Source organism: Catharus ustulatus, chromosome 7 (assembly GCF_009819885.2).
Source record: "Catharus ustulatus isolate bCatUst1 chromosome 7, bCatUst1.pri.v2, whole genome shotgun sequence".
Taxonomy (NCBI): Eukaryota; Metazoa; Chordata; class Aves; order Passeriformes; family Turdidae; genus Catharus; species Catharus ustulatus.
Window position 1 is genome coordinate 33,112,481 of NC_046227.1, and position 21,612 is coordinate 33,134,092.

Here is a 21,612-nt window from a genome sequence, read left to right on the forward strand (position 1 = left end):
TGTTGTTGCAGGTGGGTGGCTATTTTTAATGAAATGTAGAATTTACCAAAATGTGGTTTATGAAAGAAATGTGTGGAGAAGTTACTGCAGTTGGAGTTAGGGGCCAGTGATGGGGTAGTGTTGATGACAAGTATTTATGATTCCCTCCCTCCTTAAACAGAACTGTTATTTTTAATGATATGCCTAGTTAGACCAAGGTGTAACTCTGCAAAGCTGGGAGAGACTAAGGGGAAAAGAATAGTGTCTTACAAACCAGCTCAATTTCTGAGACTCTTTCAGAAACAGTTATCTCACATTATTTCTAAATAAAATATGTAATTTTGATATCTTTCATGCATTACAAATGTTTCTTAGGTGCTGGTATCCAGTCAACAAGACAAATATTCAGGTATTAACTCTTAATACATTATTTAATAATCCTGTAGTTTACAGTAAAAACTGAGAATAGAAATTCAAGCAAAGTTTTCTTATAGAAAGATCTACAAACAGGTTTACAAATATAGTCTTAAAAATCCCTCACAAATGGTGGCAGGTTTCAATTAACTTACAAGTCAACACATTAATTCAGGTTGGGGTTTCTGCCCTGCTGACTTAAAGCCTTGCTTTGGGCTTGGCTATTTGCAATTTTCTACTTTACATATGCAACAGGAGCCTGCACATCTTTAGTCCATCTAAAAAGAAAGAGAAGTAATCAGTTTCTCATTAACAGAAGTTTAAAAAAATCTTCTTAAAAAGGAGCATCTGTCATCCAGGAAATTTGGTCTTCCCTAAGACATTAAATATTTAGATCACTATTTTTTTCAGCCTCAAATTACAGGCAGAGAAAACAGCAATCTCACATGTTAGACAATGTAACAAACCCACCTCCAAATATTTAATGAGTTTTTATTTTTGTTAAGAGAAACAGTAAAAACCTATGGCCTAAAATGTCTACTAAAGAACAATGTAAAATTAATCTTGTTTAAAACAAAAGCATCTACACAGCTTGATGGTGAAAAAAGCCATTGGATGATTCTCCTCTGCATCCAGGTGATGGCACTGAAATTCAGAGCTATCAGTGGAACTAATATATGTGTGTCATGTCTTTAAAAGCTTCCCAGGTATGCTCAGTGTAAATGAGAAATCACATATTACTGACCACACTCTGGCACAGTCATAGGAATTTAAGGAATTAGCCATACAGCAGCCCCTGCAAGAAAAGAATGCATTTTCCAACTTGGAACCAGTCAGCTCTACAATGCCATTCTCAGCCCTCAGTCCTCCAGCAGATAGTTTGGGTTGACAACCAGGTATGGATCATCATCAAAAGTCTCCTCTTCTCTGGATCCTCTCAGTCCTGACTGGGACAGTTCGATCAGAATGTGGTCCTGCAACAGAAAAAGATTCATGTTAAAACATGAGGTTTGTTTGTACTCCTTGAAAGGCATTTTTATACTGGTAGAATCCCTTATTAGTTACTTAACCCTTTTAATTGTGAGCTCCCTCTAACAGATTCTTAACAACAGCATTCTGTGGAAATCACTTCTATGTTGTATCCTTTCTGGGAACTTTTCAGCTTAGTGCTTTCCATTCTAATGGTTTTATGGCTTTAAAAACTAAAAGTAGTTATTTTGTCATACTTTTTCCTCCAAAATGCCTTCATACCCCTCTGACTTAAGGCTATCCATTGGATACAAATGTTAATTGTATTTTTGTATCCTAATGTATAACTAATGTTACAGAAATATATCACACTTCTGTAGTGACTTAGTATAGTACTTTGAACTTATACACATCTCTAATTTATTTCAGTGCTTTTTTCTGTAATTACTGTAACAGGTGTGATACAAAGAAGGCATTTATATTGCATCAGTCAATATAATGGAAGAACAAAACAGATTTCTCCAAACACAAGTATATTCTATTAAAAATGAAACATTTTTAATATATATTACAACCCTATACAAGTTAACACCCTTTTCACTATCCACACATCTCTATACATACGTAATGTGTAAGTCGGTGAATGACCCTCTCGATGATCTTCTTTTTATTTATTAATTCTTCTTCAGATTCAATTTCAGATTCAATTTCCTTTAGATACCAATTAATAAGTTCACTCTTCTTTAGTGCTGCATCGTCCTCTTCTGCAGAGAAAATAATTTGCATAAACACAGCAGCAGTAAACCACCACTCAAACCATAGGAGCAAAGGATTTACACATTAACATTCACAATGCTGAAGAGAGAAACATGCTTTTTGAGTTGTTTAGGAAATGTCAGACTTCAGGGGTTTTTCTTAAAGCACCATGTTTTGCACAGGAAGATGTGTCATGGTTTAATTGGAGATAATTGGATTGAAAATGGAAGCTTTCAAGTGGCTTCCAAATCCCATCAGCCTTCAGTTTCATGAAAAACCAGCTGCAAGGACTCACACACCTTTCCTCTAAGTAAGGGCTAAAGAAAAACCACTGTCACACAAAGCCAGAGGAGCCATCCCTCTACAGGTACTCAGCATTTGAACAGACACTGTCATCTCCACACCCTTCCAAAAGCTTTGTAGATTTAGTATCTGCTATGAGACAACTGCATTTCATTGCAGGAGCAGCCTCATTGCAGCTGAAATAGCTTCTGAAGAACTAATCCAGCCATTTGCTTAAGACAGGCTGTGGGTGCTGGCATGCCTTAAAGCTCCTGCTCCAGTTTCTACTACTGCAGACTCTTCTAGCTTGGTTACACCATTGTGTGATACAGATCTTCATCTGGCTCTGCTCTGCTGACAGATCTGAACCCTCATCTTAATGGGTTTTGATAAGTGACTAAGATAACAGAGCTAGAAACTCCAGGAAGTTCTGTCTGCATCACCAGATGTAGTACTGTCATACAAGCATGGGTCTACACCTGACCTGACAAGTTAGTTGTCTCAGCAGGATTGAAAATCCTATGTACAACAGCAAGAGATTGCCTTCTTTGCAATAAAGAAATTCTTACCTTCCTCTGCTTTCCGGAGGTGCAGCACCAGGAGGTTGGAAATCCGTCGGTACTCAGAGAAGCCCAGCCTGAGAGAAGCTTTGGGTGCAGCATCCTTGCTCACATCCTCAGAATGGCCATTGATCCCATTCACAACACCATTGACCCCAGCTGGAGCTTCTGCCTCACCTGTTTGGACACATGGCCACGTTTAAAGCTGCAACATCTTTCAGCTATTTAATACTCTGAGCCACTGAAAAGCCTCCCACTGACCAACCAGGTGAGTTGCTGAAGGAGACTGAAGAAACAAGAGAGTTAAGAACAAGAGTCCAGGTTTTTAGAGCTCATTAGATGAGAAGCAGGTGAGAAACTGAAGAGAAGCACATGCTCAATCAAAATAAGCTGTAAAGACTGGAAGGACTTTCCCCTTTGAAAAATTTCTCTAGTAATTTACCATTGACTCCATCTTGGTCCTCCTGATCCTCCATTTGCTGTTCATCATCTTGGTCTAAATTGACATCAGGAGTCTCAACTCTAATGATGGACTTATTTAAAAGCCTGAAAGCTTCCTTCACATGTTTTGGGTGAACCTGAGGAAGATTTGAAAAAATATATATTAAATAGGCACAGGGGCTCTCCTAGTTTTCCAACAGCTCCAGAAGCTCATTTCTGACTCTAACAAAGGGATTTTCTATGCATCTCACCTGATTAATCCTAAGCAGTAAAAACTGGAAGTTAAATTATATCCTGCTACAAGTACTCCAAGGTCATGCAAGGTTATGGAGGGAAAAGCAGCCTGATTAATCTTTCAGGATTTAGCAATCATGTGAAGTCGATAAAATTTTTGCTAAGCCAGGAACTATTGGGAGAAAGATCAGTGGAGCAAAAAACATTAAAGAAATGGGTCTGAACAGAGACAATATGAAAGAAGGAGAGATGTAATTAATGATACTCTCCTCCAGAACTGAAAAGCAAAAACTGGAAAAATCATCTGTAGCTGAGCCATAAGCTAAAAGCTATCTGTTTCTTTATAAGCTGAATTTAATTTAAAAGAACTCAAAGGGTGTCCTTACACAACCAGCAAGCAAGGTTCCATCCCTGCATGTGTCACATAGCCTCTAATCAATGTTTCAAAAGGCCTGCTGGGTTTGAAAGCAGGGACTAGAGGGGCAGTAATCACACTACAGTTAACAGCCAGAACAACACATGCTTTTCAGCAGTGGTTGATGTGAGCAGGAGCTCAGATCACACATGCAGGTACTCCTGGAAAGGTACAGATACTTTGATGAACTTTGGCTTCTTGGACTGCACATGGAAGAGAGCCAAGAGATTACAAATGGAGAAAGATCAGGAGACATGGCTGACAGCAGCACATGACTGTCATGATTTAATAAGTGTGCTGACACAGCTGTAATATAAAATCATGCAAGTTCTCAGTTTGGACCAGCTGACCTTAATTTTACAAGTCATCCCTTAAACAGTGTTTCTGGCACACAGACTGAGTATGAGCATGACTCAAGCTCTCCTCCTTACCCACAGGACTACATCCAGTATCACAGTGAAACAGCAAATGCAGAACTGCCACACATTTCCATGAAGGTTTACCCAACCTTCCATCACACCCTGTTACCTCATCACAGCAGTGCATGCGGGCCATGGCCTCAGACAGGCGGATCATGCTCTCCAGCTGCCTCACTGTGATCCTCCAGGATGACTTGGTCACTCCAGAGCCATCGCGCTGCCGCAGCCGCTTGTACTGCTCCACTATGAAGTCCTCAGACTCCTTGGATATCTGTGTGGCATCAGAGTGACACGAGTTCCAGTGGTCAGAGTACTAAAGCTTTTTCTTCTTGCTGTAGATTGGCAGTTCCCAGCCTTTGCTGTACTGCTTTTATCTGAAATATTCTATGCTACAGACATACTCTATGGAAGTATAATGACAATCACATTATGCTGAAATTATGTTGTAATAATGATCACACTTATCAGTGATAATGACATTACAGCAAGTATATCACTGCATTAATTATTTTATAGCATATTTTTTAATAATTTCTATTTTTCTATTCCACTGACTTGTTTCCAAGCATAATTGTCTGTCCCTACTAGATTGTTATGAAAAATCCAACACACAGCTCATCCAAGCTGCTACTTGAACAGACCCCAAAAGAATCTGTTGTTAGATCAGTTTCCCATGCTCTGTATTTTACCAAAAAGCAAAGAAATAGAGGCACAATACCCTTTTAAAATAAAGACACATAAACTGATTAAGCAGCAAGTAAGTCAAAAAACTCTGCAGCAGCCATGTTGAATAACCCATGCCTGTGAGGTATGAGAAGGCCATGAAGTGACCCCTCAATTGTTCTAGACAAAGGTTAAGAACTGCCATGGACTATAACAGTCTCAGTTGGGCTGGCTGGGTTTCTGGAGTTTAGGAGTACCAGGTTCCAAAATATATTCTGTTTCTAGGTAATAACTTGAGTTTACGGCTCCTTCCTTGAGAGAACACTACCCCAAGTGTTTGGCATTTGCTGGAGAAAAGCCTACTGCAGAGTGACTGTTCCTTTGGACCTCCTCAGACAGAGTAACTGTTCCACAGTTTACTTCAAAAGTAGAATTACCTTTGGTTTAAACTGTCTTGCAAACAGCAGATACCTTCGGATATCATCCAAGGAATAGACACGGTCAACAGACTCCTCCACTCGGGAATGCAGATCCACAATGCGCCGGGCAATGGCGTAATCTGTCACCTGGGATATTGGGGCTGGGTCAGGATCACTTGCACAGCATCAGCCAAAGAGTAAAACAACAGTTCTATTCTTCCTTCCCAATCACCCTGCTCACTTGTAATCCTCATGGCAGAGCTAGCCCTTCCAGTAGCCAAACTCTCTGCCAGGAGGTCCAGGAGAATGCCCTGGGGGTTTTTAATACAAGGACACACAGTAGAAGAGGGATAAAACGCAGTTTTAGGATTTATAACCTCTTGGAACTCTCCTGGGTAACAAGTTAGCCAGAGAACAAGCAGAAAAGCTGGACTTTGCAACGTGGGAACTTTCTTCCTTTTCAGCCTGCCCGTCTCTCTCACCAGTCCCTTCTCAATTAGATAATCAGTCTGAGCAGAACAGTGGCTGAACCAACATTAATCACAGGATCTCATGCGTTCCCAAGGCAAATGCCACATAGACAGGTGGCAGCAGTCTCAGCCTTAGTGACCAGCCATTTGTAAAAATGACTGATGCTGTTAGTTTGCAGGTCAAACCACTACAGGATGAAAAGGCTGTGTCCTTGTATTCAGCAAAGCATGTTCAAATTTGTACTGCCAGCTTTTAGCTGCACAGAGAGAGTAGAACAGCAGGAGCAAGACACTCTCATGAGATTTGCTTCGCTCAAAATTGCAGAGGGCCACCAAGATGGTCAGAGGGCAGGAGAACATGATGTATGAGAGGGTAGAAGAGCCAGGTCTGCTCAGCTTGAAAGGAAAACAACTGCTTTACTGGCCAGCATAGATGTGATGAAACCAAATAGTTCTTGAGTAAGAGGCAACCCACATGAACTGACCCATGAGAAATTCTGATTAGATATAAAAGTTATTATTTTCTGAACACATCAGAGATGTCACACATTGCAGGGGCCTGGAAACTGCAGAACCTCCATCCTTGGAGATACTCAAAACCCACCAGGTCAAGTCTTGGCAAACTTCTCTCAATGATCTGTTTGAGTGCAAGGTTAGATTGGAGACCTCAAGTGATCTTTTCTGACACAAACTATTCTATAATTCCTTAAAATTACCTCATTACATTCATCCACAAGGATGAAGAAGAGATCAAAGCGGGACATGATGGGAGCTGACAGGTTGATGTTTTGTTTCAGTGACTTGGATCTGTCATAGCGGCCACCAACTGGGTTTGCTGCAGCCAAAATGGAGGTTCTGGCATTCAGAGTAGCCTGACAGTGGGAAAAAATAAATTAAAACAAAGTTGTATCTGTGACCACTTCCTAAACCAACTCATTGCAACTCAAATGGGTCAGCATAACTCTTTTTAGATGGAGTTCAATGCAGGTTTACAACAATCACTCCTCCAAAGTACCCAGACTCCACCTACAGGCCCTTTCTAACCAGGTCTCTGCCCTGAGACACAGTTTGATGATCAAAATTGAAACAGTGCCTCACTCTTGCCAATAATACTGAAACAAGCCCTTAAAACTGTTCTTTTTTTTGCTGCAAACACACACCATTCCGTAATCTTTTTTGGGGTTACTTCAAGGTTAGGTTTTTCCCATTTTCTGTTTCCTGTCCACTACTATCTCTTTTTAACTCTCAGTAATATTTCTGACCTTCTTGGGGTATATGCCACAAAAACTTTGCAAAAAGTGATCTCTGTCCTGCCACAGTGAGGCAGCTGCAGAGGTGACATGAAGATCTGGCAGGTGAAGTCACACCAGTACATGTAACAGGCAGCCAGGTAATGCTACAGACTACACACAGAGTGCAATCTACCTTCACTCCAGCTTTAGTAATGGATATTGTCTGCTGTTCCATTGCCTCATGAATGGCTACTTGATCCCGCACGTCCATCTTGTCAAATTCATCAATGCAACAAACCCCCTGCAGTGGAAATATGAAAATAAGTGACCCAGCTTCCATTGCTTCGGGAACAAAAAAGCATCACTAAGACAATTTAGGGCTCTATGTCATTAATCAAACTCATTCTAGGAATGCAGGAGCCTCTCCCCTTCCCAGACTCACGTTGTCTGCCAGCATCAGTGCTCCAGCCTCAATGACAAACTCGTGGGACTCCTCATCTTTCACCACAGCCGCAGTCAGACCTGCGGCGCTGGAGGCTTTGCCACTGGTGTACACAGCACGGGGACTGAACTCATCCACATGCCTGTGGGAAAGAGTAATAAACCCTCCAGTATTTTTTCTATCTCTGATATTTTAAAATGTGCAATTAATTTGTATTTTTAATATTCAATGTCCTTTGAAAACATTTGGAAATTTGTACGTTGAGTTTGCTTTACCCCTGTTCAAATACTTCAACCACATCCACACAATCACTGGGAAATATTCTCAAAATATTTTACTTCCCTTTCCTATGTTTAACACAGAAAAAGGCACAGTGCATATTTACAGCTCTTGTCACACTGGACAATATTTAAATACTGGGTCTTTGACTTACTTTAGAAACTGACTCTTGGCTGTACTCGGATCACCAACAACACAAACATTGATGTCCCCACGCAATGAAGTGCCTTCTGAAGTGGTCTTGGGAACTCCTCCAAAGAGCATCAGCAGGACCCCACGTTTTACTTCATCATTACCTGCCCCAGAAGAGATTAAACTAAACATACAAAGAAAACACCACAATTTTTCTATTTAAAAAAACCTTCATATCATTAGAATTTTAGAGCATTTGGGCACATCTGCTTAGAATTCATCTATTTGCAGACCTTAATGATTTAACACCAGAAATATCCAAAAAGTAGATTTTTCTCTTCTAGCACTACCAGAGATGAGGGGGAGAGTTTGTGGTAGCTGGCAAAGAGCTTTCAACCTTTCCCAAAAACTACAGATACAGCAAAAGGAATTAATAATTACACAAGTGAAATCTTCCCTGTCTGAGGCCACAAACAGATTCTTACCATGGATAGTGGGGAAGAGGCTGGTGCACAGATTATGGTAAAGGTTCTTATCTTGACTCATTTCAAAAACCTTTTCCCACTCCTTCACAGACATTTGGTTTTTAATGCTTTCTGCAGTTTGTTCTTCATCTCGGAGCTCTTTTCCACCAAACTAAACCAAGGAAATAATACAGCAATAAAAATAATAACAGAGTCACTAATGAATGTGAGCACTGCAGACAAGTCACAAAAACTTGCTCTGAAATCTAGATGGGAGGAACACATTCTGAAAAGCTGCCCTTAGGCTAAGTAACCTCATTACCTCATACCTTTAAAAAGCAATAGCCAATTTCCTAGCAGGCAAAATCAATGGTGTAACTTCAGTTAGTAAGAAAATCCCAAGTGAGTTGCTTGTACAGAGATTTAAAAAAACCAGTAAAACCAATATGACTTTCTTTGACTAAAATTGTCTTTGTAAGCATTCTTATATTAACAAGAACTTCCAAGGTCTTTTGTTGCTCTGAAATGGGGGCCAGAAACTTCTACTCCCAGAACAGACCAGATACTCTTTTTATCCTATGTGATGGTGATGCTGTTAGCAGAATGACAGACTACAGAACCACACCATGCCAAAACCCAGATGTAATCAGTATTATTTGTGCTGCAGTAACACCCCAAGATGTCACTTGATAAACCAGAGGGAACAAAAAGGATCCCTGTTTTTTCTTGTGACAAAATGCAGCAACAGGATTTCCTGGAAGAAAAAGAAATGCTGCAGAAATGGATGAAAGCTGAATGGAACTACATATGCTAGTTAGCTGTTTAGAACAAAGTGTAACATAGGCAAATAATTGCATCTGTGAAAGATGCTATGAGCAACAAGGACAGGAAAAGAACCTTGCTATGCAAATTCAATGAGAATATAAAGACAGTCAAACCAACACAGAAAAGTGGCACACACACACACTTAAAGCTTTAACCATTCCTGCCCCCAAATCTGAGGGAAAACCATACAGAACAGAAATCACCAACACCTTAAAGCCTCCTTTCTCTGCAGACTCACCCGTGGATTTGTTGGTGCAACATAACAAGCCAGAAAGACAAGTTTATAGGAGAGCTCTCGGACGCCGAGGGCACGCAGTCCCCGGATGCCTTCGGTCTCGTAGCCCTCTGTCCCTGTCACCCGCGAGCCGGTCTCTGCGCGTAACCCTGCCAGGGAAACAGGGGTAAGGACAGCAGCTCCCAGCACCAGTGGGAAGGACAACTCATGGAGGTCATGAGTAGCAGCAAACCTGGTGTGGAGAGCTGGGACACGTCAGGCACGACAATGAGTGAGCCGGTGAAGTCACATTTGTCACCTGCCTGGGCAGACTCCACGGCCTCTGCACGCAGGATCACCTCCAGGCTGCGCGGAATGCTGCCGCGCGGCAGCTCGCCCTGCGTCTCCTGGATGCGCACCTGGCAGGGACAGAAGGTTCAACACCAGCATGGCACCAGATCTGAAACTGCTTCAACAGCTACACTGCTAAAGATGTGTTCAACAGCATCTGACTGCTGCCATCCACTCCATCCCTCTCACAAAGTGACAAACAATCATTACCCAGCACTAAGGAGTCTTGGAGCGGCTTAGAGGATGTACAAGGGCCGCAGTGACAATTCTGAAAAGTAACCTGAAAAATTTGCTTAAAGTGACTGACATAAAATACAATTGTGGGATGTGAAGTGCTGAGGATTTGGGAGAGTAAATCAGATACCATAAGCACCTCTTTCCATACTTGCATTAAGCAGCTACACACAATGTACTGGAAACGTAAGAGTAACTCTGGCTTGAATATGTGGGGTTTCAGTGGCTTACTTGGACAATAAACATCATACAACAAAACCAGTAATTTCCCATTCTTAAAAATAAGTCTTCCAGGAAGAAAACTTTTTGCAGAAATTGCAGTGCCTTTTCTTGATGTTGACAGAACAAAAATTAACCATATTAATTGTGTAGAAGTACAAGCAACACCTTCCAACTACCACAGGAACATTACTGGTTGTCATCATCCCTAACATCACCCCTGTACCTTTTGGAAATCAACAAATCTTGATTTGTTTGTGTCCAGCAGGAATCTCCTTCTGTTGGCGCAGACTGGGTTTCTGCAGATGTTTGGTTGGGTGTATTTGAATTGCTGCTCCACATCTTTGATCACTGTCTGGCAGTCGAGGCACAGGAAGGTTCCACTGACCAGCTCTGGATGGACGGGGTGGGTACGAACCACCTGCCCACTGATGCGCAGCAGGGAGCCAATTTTTGCTGAAGTCAGTTCTCGAATTCTGTTTAAAACAGACATTCACAAGGATTAAATTATTGACTTGACAGTTTTAGGCCCAGGGTAATAAGATAGAATATAGTGTCACTGACTAAAGAATTACTGTAAAAAACAAAAGAAACAAACTTACTACAATATGTTCTCATTTTAGATCAATACTAGAGGTCAAACCAATGCAAAAATTTGCATTGGTACCTCAAAACCAACACACTCTAAATTATTTTTTTTAACAAGAGAGGCTACACTTGTTTGTAAAACATGATGAATTTAACTATCTGAGCATGATTTACAAATGAAAAACTGTGTCAAAAAATCTCCTGCACAAGATCAGGAAACTTTGTCACAAATGTACTGGCAAACTGCACATTTCACACTACATAACCAAAACAGCATGCTTTGACATGTTTTCCCCTGGTAGTAAAACAGCACAAGTTTCTGGAATTGATAATCATCTTACTTGTGTCTGGTAGGCAGGTCCTGGAATGCAACATAAAAGTCCTTGTTTGCTGGAACATTCCCGTGGTCTCTGGCAAAAGTCTTTGTTGCTCGACACAAGTATGGATAAACTCTGAAACATGAGGAAAAAAAGTTCAAATTTTAGAGAAGCTATCAAGATGCCTTCTCTGCTTTAGATTACATCAAAGGCTTGTATCAGATTTCCAGGTTTTTAATGCTATGCTGTATAACCCAAAAAAAAGACACTCCAAATATGCTAAATGTGAGATCACTGCATAATAATGTTATTTTCACTACAACAGACTTTTTAAAGTCTCATTTTATGACGCTTTTATCTTTATGTTAAGAAATATATCTTCAAAATAAGTGACCAAGTCAAGACCATGAAATTTTAGAGTTTAGTTTGTATTCTTATAGTGACCACCTACTTCTTCACAATAAATGCAATTATCTGGTTAACTCATTGTTTCCAGAGGGGAATTCACTGAGAAATGTTTTTGCCAATGAAAAAAAAAAATCTTAAATATAAGCGTTTTCAGGATGCAGAAAGAAGATAAGCCTCTTATTTTTTTAATCAATGCAAAACATTTTGGGCCTTAAGACTCCAGAAGAGCTCAGCTTTACCTGAAAAAACCCACTCTACATTTTACCTGTAAAATTCCTCCTGAATAGTGGTAGAGAGCTGCTGATTGAACTGCTCCAAATCTGCAAAGCTGACGATCAGCGTGTTCCGCTCCGGCCGGATCAGTTCTTCAGCATCTCTCAAGTACTTGACCTCCCCATCGCTGTTCTGGAACCTGAAAGTGATTCAGGAAAATGTTTCACAGTCACACACCAAGCAAATGAATACTTTTGAATTCAGGAGAAAAGACAGAGGAAAGGATCACTCACATTCAGGCATCCCACAGTCCCTTGCAAAGCTCTTTTCAAAAATATTTCTTCTTCCACCCCCTTGCTACACCCCAGCACAGAAACACCGGGTTTACATTTCATATAGCAGGAGAGTTGTCCCAGTGCCAGACAAAGTGTCATTTAAGGTTTAACAATGGCTCTGCACCAGCAAACACGGTTTTGTTTCCTCCGGGTGATGCTAATGGTTTCCTTATTTGATGCGGATGGGCCCCTCAGGAGGCAAAACGAAGGGAGCCAGATGTATTAGCGTGTAACACCCAAACCAAGGAAAGGGTTTCCAACACAGCTGTGACAAAACTTTGTTAAATGGGACCAAATGCACCTAAAAAACCCCATATAACCATGGAACGATTTGGTTTAGAAGGGATTTTAAGATCATCTCGTTTCAACCCCCTGTCATGGGCAGGGACAACTCCCACGACACAAGATTGCCCAAAGCCAGACTCAACCTGATCTTGGACACTTTCAGGACATCCCAACTCCTCCGGGCATCGTTTCCACGGAAACCCCCCGAGAAGGGTTTTGCCTACCAAGAGACCACCGTGCTGCCTTCTTAAAGGTCCCCCCAGGCAGAGGCTGAGACCACAGCAGCGCTTTTCCAGCTGAACGCCAAAGGAAGAGGCACCAGGCCCTGACAGGATCTCGCCAAATGGCGGCCCCTCCGTGAGGCGCTGCCGGCCCGCCACCCGCTGCCGGCCCTGCCCGCCCCCCGCCAGGCCCGGCCGCCGCCACTCACTCTTCTAAGAAGTCCAAGAACAACTTCTGGCACTTCTCGGCCACTTCATCGCGGACCTGCTGGTGCTGCGGCGCCGCACCCGCGCCCCCCACCGCCGCCACGGCCAGATCCATCCCGATCGCTGCCGCTGCCCCGGCCCGGCCCCACAGCGGTTCGCGCCACACCGCGCACCACGTGGGCCGCGCGCCCGCCGCGCCGGCCAATCGGCGGCCGCTGTGCCGCAGAGCCCCGCCCCCAGCGGCCGTTTTCGCGCCAAAGGCGAGGGGCGGGCAGGACAGAGGGCGGGCTCTGAGCGCGGCCGGGACAGCGCCGGGCACCCGCGGCCCGCCCCGAGCTGCGCTGTCAGCGACAGCGAACCGGGGTTTGTCAGCGAGCTGCTCAGGCTTAGGGCTGTGCCACAGCGCCACAATGTTTCCCACTGAGAAACAGAGGTACAGAATGCTAAGGGCTTGTAAGGGACCTTAAAGATCATCTAGTCCCAGCCTACCTGCCATGTGAGGGACACCTCCCACTCGACCATGTAGCTCAGGGCCTTATATCCAACCTGGTATTGAATCCTGTCAGGGATGGGGAATCCAAAACCTCCCTAAGCATCTGTCCCCTGTCCCTCCCTTGCACTGTCTCACCATGCTCACAGTGAAGAATTTCTTCCTAATACCTTATTTAAATTCCCCTTTTCCAATCTGTCTCCATTCCCTTTGTCCTGCTGCTACAGTCTTCCCTGTAGCCACTTCAGATACTAGAAGGTTGCTGTGAGGTCTCCAAAGAACCTTCTCTGATCCAGGCTCAACAGCCCCAACTTTCTCAGCCTGTCTTTGCAGCTGACGTGCTCCACACTCCTTTTATCAATTTCGTGGCCCCCTTGTAAACTTGTTCCAACAGTTTCATGTCCTTCTTATGCTGGGGAATCACAACCTCCATGCTGCTCCATGGCACTGCTCTCCCCAGGAAGAAATCAGCTATGGTAGCTGGAGTTAATATTACTGTGGTGTGGCCAGGGCACTGCTGAGGAATCCCCAAGCCAGGGAATCCCCACAATGGGTGCAGGAGGCACTTGGGCAGCTGCTTGCTGAGGAGATCCATGCCATGGAGCAACTCCAGCTTCTGAAGAACTGGCCCAGGTGGAAAGGGTGTAAACTATGCCAGGTGAGGGTCAGGCCACAGTCTGGACACTTGGCTCCTTATTGGCTCTGTTGTAGGATGGTTGAAGGCAACATTTGCCAAGCAGTGCCATGGCTGACAGCCATTCCCGAATGGCAGCTGCTGGCACACGGCACCTGCCAGCAGGAACCACTTCAACATCTATGAAAAATTGCTTACAATTGCTCTGCCACCTGCAAAGTCATTAATCTCTGCCTAAACTGGGAATTTTGCTGTAATTAAAGCAGCTAAGGGCTCTTTTTCAGTTTTGAAACCCTTTCAGAAGTGCCAGCAGCAGCTCCCTGCAGCAGTGCGTTCATGTTACAGCACATTTGCCATACAGTGAACAGAGACTTAACTGCAAAATGATAAAAAAATAAGAGACTTGTAGAACTAACTTGGTAATTTTTAAAACACTGGTGGTGAGTAAATTCCATTTTTGTGAGATCATACTAGGAAAAAATGTGCACAAGTTGGTTATGAGGCTTGTTTTAAAAGAAACAATCCATCCTAGATGATTTTTCTCTCAAAAAAGAATGTACTACCACCCAAGGAAGAAACAATAAATAATTAAAATTTGTTTGGGGAAGTTCCTGGAAGCCCAGTATGAACTAGAGTCCAAGGCAGCCATATGGTGTTCCACAATGGATATTGTCAAGCCATTCTCCTCCATCACTTGCTTTCACATGGAGTGATGTCCAATATGCCTGGAATTGACAGGCACTGGGTGAAAACACAAATTTTTCTGGCTTTTCCCCTCCTCCTGCCCTGGCCCACTGGGCAGGGAGCAAGCAGCTGGGAGGTGCTGCCCACCAGGGTTATCCCAGCAGGTGTGGGCAGCCATGGGGAGCCAGGCCTGCTCCTGGCTGCCAAAAGAACAGCCTGAGCCCTCCTTCCCACTGGGCACATTCAGCCAGCTCAGCGAACACAGATGGGTTTTCACAGGAAAACGGTGTGGTTAAACTTCAGAAGCAACTGAAACTTTGTGTTTGTTTTGAGCAGACAGACTTCCTGGCTATTCTAACCAATATGCTTTATAGTTCCTACTAATGTTAATGGTAATTACCATGTGTATATAATGAAACAAAACAAAACCAAAACCATTTTACCTGGTGGAGAGGCAGCAGCAATGTGGATTCCTTGTAAACTCATAAACTTCCTGCAAGTTACTGGAAATAAAGTACAGTACAGGTTTTACTTTCTGAGAACTGTTACAGCAGACTTGCTATCTATCAAAACATCATAAAGGTCTTCCAGACCTTCATTATTTGCAGGGTTTCAAACCAAGTTCTAACACTCTGCAGCTCCCACTGAAGTATCCCATTAAGATGACATTCAGGACAAATGCATTTTGCATTTTGATTTATGATCATAATTATTTTCTGTTAGCTAAGAAAGGCTGTATGAAAGGATTCAGCATACAAAGGAATTGGGGCCTCCAACCGAATTCTTGTTCTTGTGCAGTTACTGTGAATAAATCAAACTACAGCATGAGTTTGAATAACTCCTAACAGAATTGGTATAAGCACAGTTGTTACAGCATGTATGCACAATACTTGCTGCCAAATCTAGAGCAAGAAACAGCACCCAGGGTATTTTTTTTTTTTCGTGGACAGGAAATTTAAATCAGTAATTTTGCTCCTGCTTAGAAGAATGCACATCTGAAGTGGAATATATTACCGGTTCTGTGTGAACAAAGGTAATCAAATTAAATTCATTCCAGTTGGCTTAGCTAAATAAAAAACTGTTTTGAAACTTGGATTCATCAGTAACAAGTGACAATGAGCTGTGTTTAAAATCCACTTAGCTTTGCAAAGTACAACTGATTACAGTGTAAGATTTTCAAGTTAACAATTTGGGGAAGATTCCACAGTAAATTAATTACAACAGACTCATAAGCAAAGCTGCTAAGTGTTATTCCTTGAATTGTGTGACTTCTAAACAAAGTTTAAGTTCTACATTTCCAGTACTTTACCTGACTGACCTTTAGTATGATTGTTTTCTAATGGAGAACTCTTGTCATAAGGCATTAAAATTAAGTCTTGTTCAATGGCAGCTGCAAAGATGATTTGCCCTTTTGTGAAACTCTACACAATTTATACACAGCCTCACTGACCTTTCTGTAGCATAACCAATATGTGACTTCTCTGACATTTAAAAATCAAGGTAGCAACAATAACACAGACCATCCACACCATACCTCCTACTGAAAGCTTAATCATATAAAATGTTAAACAAAAATTAAGTCAGGAGTTACAAATATGTATGAATATCAGAACAACTACTGCAGTATCCAAGTCAGGAACTTAATCCTTTGCTCTGTGGCAGCAACACTTACAAACTGTTTTAGATTTGAAAACCAACTCTCAGATGCAGTCTACAAAAGGAAGTTTCAGATACATTGGTGCCTCTCCCAACACAGGGAACATTCTCTGGCTTGGGAGGAGGAGGATGATGAGAAGTAGCTTTATGCACTGCTGCAAATTGAGGAGCTCAAGTAAGTGAATAATCTGAGAAAAAGTAGGTGTAGAAAGAATTTCAGAAATACTCTGACTTACACAAACACTCAGATTCTCTGAGTGTACAAAGTTGGGCTGTTCACAGCATTTATAAATTAAAAAGAAAAAACCATCCTGAAAGAAGTTGGCTTACATAATTTGGGTTTTTTTCCCTTGGTAAAAGATGCATGAAATCCTTGTTTTGTTTGTTATCTCAGAGGCTGGGTCAAAGAGGAAAACACATTACCTGCTCTCAAACTCACTATCCATTTATTTTCTGAAAATATTGTATATCCCTTGTGTATTCCATTAGCATGTGTAAACTTGCAACCATTCTCAAATAGTAACATAAAATAAAGACCAGGCCTATGGCTTTTGTACAACTTTCAAAAAAATGGGGAGAAGAGAGAAAATAAATTTAAACTTTAGACAGTTATTACATCAGTAAAAAACCAAACCAAAAAAGTCTTATTGATGCATTATCTTGTGAGGATTTTTAAGTTAAAAAAAAAAACAGACAGATTTGTATCTGATTTACTTTGAGAGTTTTATTTCAACCTATTTGAACAACTTCTGACAAAGATTTCTTGTTAAGAATGTTCTCACCTGCTTCCCTACCTGACACTCACGTAAATTATCAACTGTCTGGTCTCTCCAGATTTTTAACTTGCAAGCATCCAGTCACTTTATCTTGGAGCCAGTACTTCAGAATATTCAATCTTGCTGACATAAGTTAAAAAAGCAAAATGGTTATTGCATAATTTATTAAAATGCTTAGAAAAATGGTACAATTTAATGTGACACTAAAATACTAATTCAAAGTATTCCATTTTCATTAAAAATGTGCAGTTGCCAATACAAAGAGTCTTGATCTGTTAAAATATTTTCCTTTAAATAAACAACTACGGATAAAAAAAAATTACTGTGGCACTTGAATAAAGGAAAATTTTGTTTTTAATTGCATATCACAATCCTCAAATTAATCAATACATGTTCATCAGCAGCAGGGGTTATGCCTGCAGTCAGATGCTATTTGCAGGGCAGAGCATTCCCAACTCTCAGAGCAGCACCATCAGGGCGTCAGGCGTTTGGGATCCCTCGGGAACATGGAGGTCTGACGGACGTTGTGCAGCCCCAGGTACAGCATGGTCACTCTCTCCAGCCCTACAGCAGATGAAAACAGCACATCAGCACTGTCAGTCTTTGTTCCAAGCCCAAAGGAGCTGCAGGAACTCCCCAGCTAGAGCCAGCCTCACACAGTGTGAGCAGAGCCCATTACGCGGGCATTTCCTAATCCTTAGACGGTGGGTTTTTGTAACACACCTCCTGCATTAAGGTTTCCACCAGGAACACCTTAAATCCAGTGTTAATTCTTGTGGCATCTCCTGTTTGGCTGGTACTTTGCCACGAGGACCATCTACTCTGAAGAAAAGATGCAGCTTCAGCTTCCTTCATGAAAATTCTGACTGGCCTAAATTATTTGGAATTACCTGCAAATGTTGCATGCCCCCAAACAGACAAAGAAGCAAGCACTAACACCTTCATCAAATACACAGAGACCAGGGGCTGCTGGTATGATGGTGACTTTGATAAATTCATATATAATACATTATTTTCTTGCTTCCTCATTGGTCAGATTTGAAAGTGATGTGCCTGGCTAGGGAGGTGGCACCTTTTCTTGTGATCACCTTCTTTTTAAACTCGTCAGACTGTGCCATTAGTATTTTGCTATTTATTTTATGATGATCCTTAAGTTTGAGCTTCTCTCCTTAAATTCTCCAGAATAAACAGCCCCATAGATTTACCTAACAAGGTCACTATTCAGAATTTTATACTAAATTCTGCTTTGGACTGAGCAGTATAAGTTAAGGTCAGGCTAAACAAAAATCAGATACTTACCTATTCCACCACCCGCGTGTGGAGGTGCACCAAACCGAAAGGAGTCAATATAAGCCTTTATTTTCTCCAAATCTAGAAAAGAAAAATATTGGTTTCTCACCTGCTTAATGAACCCCAAGTCAAACAGATAAGTGCCTGCAGGACTACAAGCACAACAAAAAAACCTACAAACTAACAGTGGGGCTTTACTCATTGAACATGTAAATTGTCCAGAGCTATCTAGAATTTATGACTGTAATAGTTTTCTTACATAATTTTATTAATAATTATTTATTAATAACTATTCAACAAGGTTTTGCTGGAAGACTCACTAGTTTCTTAATACCCCACTCCAGATGGTTAAACAGAATTAGATGGATTAACAGTAAGAATGAAACAGAACTCTAATTTTACTAGTCGGGTAACAAATTATGCCCCAAATTCTTCCTCTAAAGGACACAAATCAAGTCACAACTTATGTTCTTTTAAATTGCCATGTTACCAATGCCATGATGCTTGGCTCTTTCTGTCAGCAGCTGGGGGTCATGAATTCTCTGAGCTCCAGACAAGATTTCTTCTCCTCTCATGAACATATCATATGAGTTAGAGGTTTTCTGGAAACACAAAAAGGAGTTTATTTCCTACCTACAGTTCCGTAGTTTGCAAATATTTACCTCTCAATAACTTAATTTTCTGATATCTAAAGCCTATTTTCTGCTAAAGTGTCTGTTGCCCTGGAAGAATGTTTTTTCCACTTTTCAGTGATGGCAGCAGTTTTTGACCATGGAGATATCTTTATAAAGCTATCACATTTTTGCGCATTTCCTTCTGGTATGTTTTTACCAGTGAAGAGTAACTGAAAACTTTTGACAAGTCATGTAACCCTGACCTGATCATGTTACCCTCATTTTAATTACAGCAAGGCTGGAATGTAATGATCTTTAAGTTCCCTTCCAACCTAAACCATTCAATGATTCTGTGGTCATATTAATACACTTTATCTGTACTGTCAAATTATCCCGACATGGAGCAATTTAAACTAAAAAAAAAAAAAAAGGAAAAAAAAACATTGACAACAACAAGAATTTTACTTACAGGGTTGGCTGGGTCTGGCATTGTATAAAAAGGCCTCACAGCAAGAGGATATTTGTCAAGAATGTAGAAGTCTGTGTCATACTGAATAAATAATTTTGAACAGTTAGTACAAGAGAAAACTATGTAAAAAAAATTACAAGAGAAAGACAGAATCAGTAAATATTTGAAATAAAATAAAAAAAATTCCCAATAGTTTCCCACAATATTGTCTAAGTTATCAATAAAAGTGGTGCATTCTTTCTTAGTTTTTCAATACTATTTCTAGTGTAAATTTACAAATGCTGAGCAGTAAAATGTGTTGCTGTAACATGTAGGTTTTTTTTTCCCCAAAAGATCTCATCTTCTCCTGGAGATTTTGCTAGAATGTTTTGTTGGTTTTTTTTTCCCAGTCTCCTAAGAAGTGGCTCTGGAACACACTAGCCTGTTTGGTGTCCTCAGTACAACATATGATAGAAATAAATATAAAAGTTTGAGAATAGCTTGAAACTGCTTCTTAATGACAAAGACAAAACTGACAGTAGATGGAATACACAGCACCAAAATGGGAATACAGTCAATTAAACAAATGGCAATCACCAAGGCTTCACAATTTCTGCATGTTCTGAGATACTGCTGACATGTAGGTATTTACACTGACCCTGTGACTCCACAATATCAGGTTTCCATTTCAGTGCCAAATTTATTGACTCTAAAATAATTGTTACCTTTTCCTTTACCAGGCGTCCCAGGAGCTTTTCATTAGGAGTGCTGAAAAAGATTATCATCATTAAAATGAAGTGATTTAAACCTGTAATGGTGATATATTTCACAAAGTCCAAAAGATTACAAGCTACAGATCTGCTGCACTCTGACCCTTAGAAAATCTAGTATTTGTTTCAGATTGTTTTGGGTTGTGCACACAGAAATTGCAGAAATAAAATCTATTTCTTTGTTTCTAAATATTTTGTATTGGTCCTAGAAATCCCTTAAATTAACTGGTACCTAAAAATATTCTTGCTCTCAATGTAACTTCTTCCTAGTTACCATATTCTGATTACTAAAGAACTGTGTACTCCATTTCCTATTGCCATACATCTTATGTATGACACAATAAATGAGAAACACATCAACAGTTGCTGAGGAAATTATTTTCCTCCATCAAACTCTTATGATGGAAAATTTATTTGATGCACAGACCATTTAACTTAAATCACACAGCACCCTAATGGTGCTGGATATACTATGGGGAAGAACAGAATTGTTTTAATTCATTGAATGTCTTTAGTAAAGTTTATATATAAACTGCTAATTAAATCATCTTTCAGTAAATTATGGGAATTCATCAAGATTGCTTAATCATTTTCCTGAGACGTGGAAGGAAGAAACGGAAGAGTGTTACTAAAAGATAAACCTAAAGGCAGTAGAATCTTTTTGTTTAACCCTATTCAAAGACATGCTGTAATTCACATGAAGGACTGCAATTGCTGGACAAAACCCCACTTCTTTAGAAGATTCAAGTTGCTCTCACTTTATGTTGTCAGTTATTTTCTGTCAGATTTTAGAGTTTGTACCTATAGCCTATGTTAAAAGAAAGGATTATTTTCACATCCACCCATTTATTTGTCAAGAGATCTGGACAAAAGTGCTGTTCATTCCTCTAAAAGCTGTGGTTCCTTATTGAGGGCTGTCAGGTGCTCAGTACAAATCTGACACTTCACTACCACTTTCCCAAGACTGACAGAATTATGTCTTGCCCAGTACCTGAGATCCTCTTCATCACCCATCTCCACACCCGCCTCTCGAAGCATGGCCACACCTTCCCGGTATTCCAGCCTCAGAGTTGGCTCCAAAAACTTAAATGGCTCACATGGGAACTGTTTGCTCACTGTCTGAATTTCAGTTTGGAATCTACAGATAAAGAAACAAGAACAGAAGCAAAATATAAAACAGTCCAGAGTTTGCACCTAATAATGATTTTGTGATTTTGCCACAAGAGGTCTCTCTTGCAACATAAAATCTGTATTAAAACCACT

At 41.0% G+C, this 21,612-nt stretch overlaps 2 protein-coding genes across 2 annotated transcripts in view; both read right to left on the reverse strand.

Annotated features, from left to right (window-relative positions):
- Nucleotides 1–13,123, reverse strand: MCM6 (minichromosome maintenance complex component 6). The gene is made up of 17 exons (XM_033065389.2): nt 12,990–13,123; nt 11,992–12,138; nt 11,343–11,453; nt 10,640–10,889; nt 9,863–10,028; nt 9,634–9,779; nt 8,592–8,742; nt 8,129–8,270; nt 7,696–7,837; nt 7,447–7,554; nt 6,738–6,893; nt 5,570–5,698; nt 4,579–4,740; nt 3,403–3,538; nt 2,970–3,137; nt 1,987–2,126; nt 1–1,367 (listed from the first exon to the last, which is right to left on the reverse strand). Exons 1-17 carry the CDS (start codon nt 13,100–13,102, stop codon nt 1,254–1,256), a joined length of 2,481 nt encoding a protein of 826 aa, XP_032921280.1. The 5' UTR covers nt 13,103–13,123; the 3' UTR covers nt 1–1,253.
- A 4,032-nt stretch (nt 13,124–17,155) lies between these two features.
- The window catches only part of DARS1 (aspartyl-tRNA synthetase 1), a 36,664-nt gene continuing 32,207 nt past the window's right edge, over nt 17,156–21,612 (reverse strand). Inside the window, exons 11-16 of the mRNA XM_033064954.1 lie at nt 21,341–21,487; nt 20,305–20,347; nt 19,601–19,681; nt 19,008–19,119; nt 18,527–18,598; nt 17,156–17,791 (exon numbers count right to left, since the gene is read on the reverse strand). Coding sequence (XP_032920845.1) covers nt 17,700–17,791; nt 18,527–18,598; nt 19,008–19,119; nt 19,601–19,681; nt 20,305–20,347; nt 21,341–21,487 — 547 coding nt within the window. The 3' untranslated portion in view covers nt 17,156–17,699. The remainder of the gene's footprint in view (nt 17,792–18,526; nt 18,599–19,007; nt 19,120–19,600; nt 19,682–20,304; nt 20,348–21,340; nt 21,488–21,612) is intronic.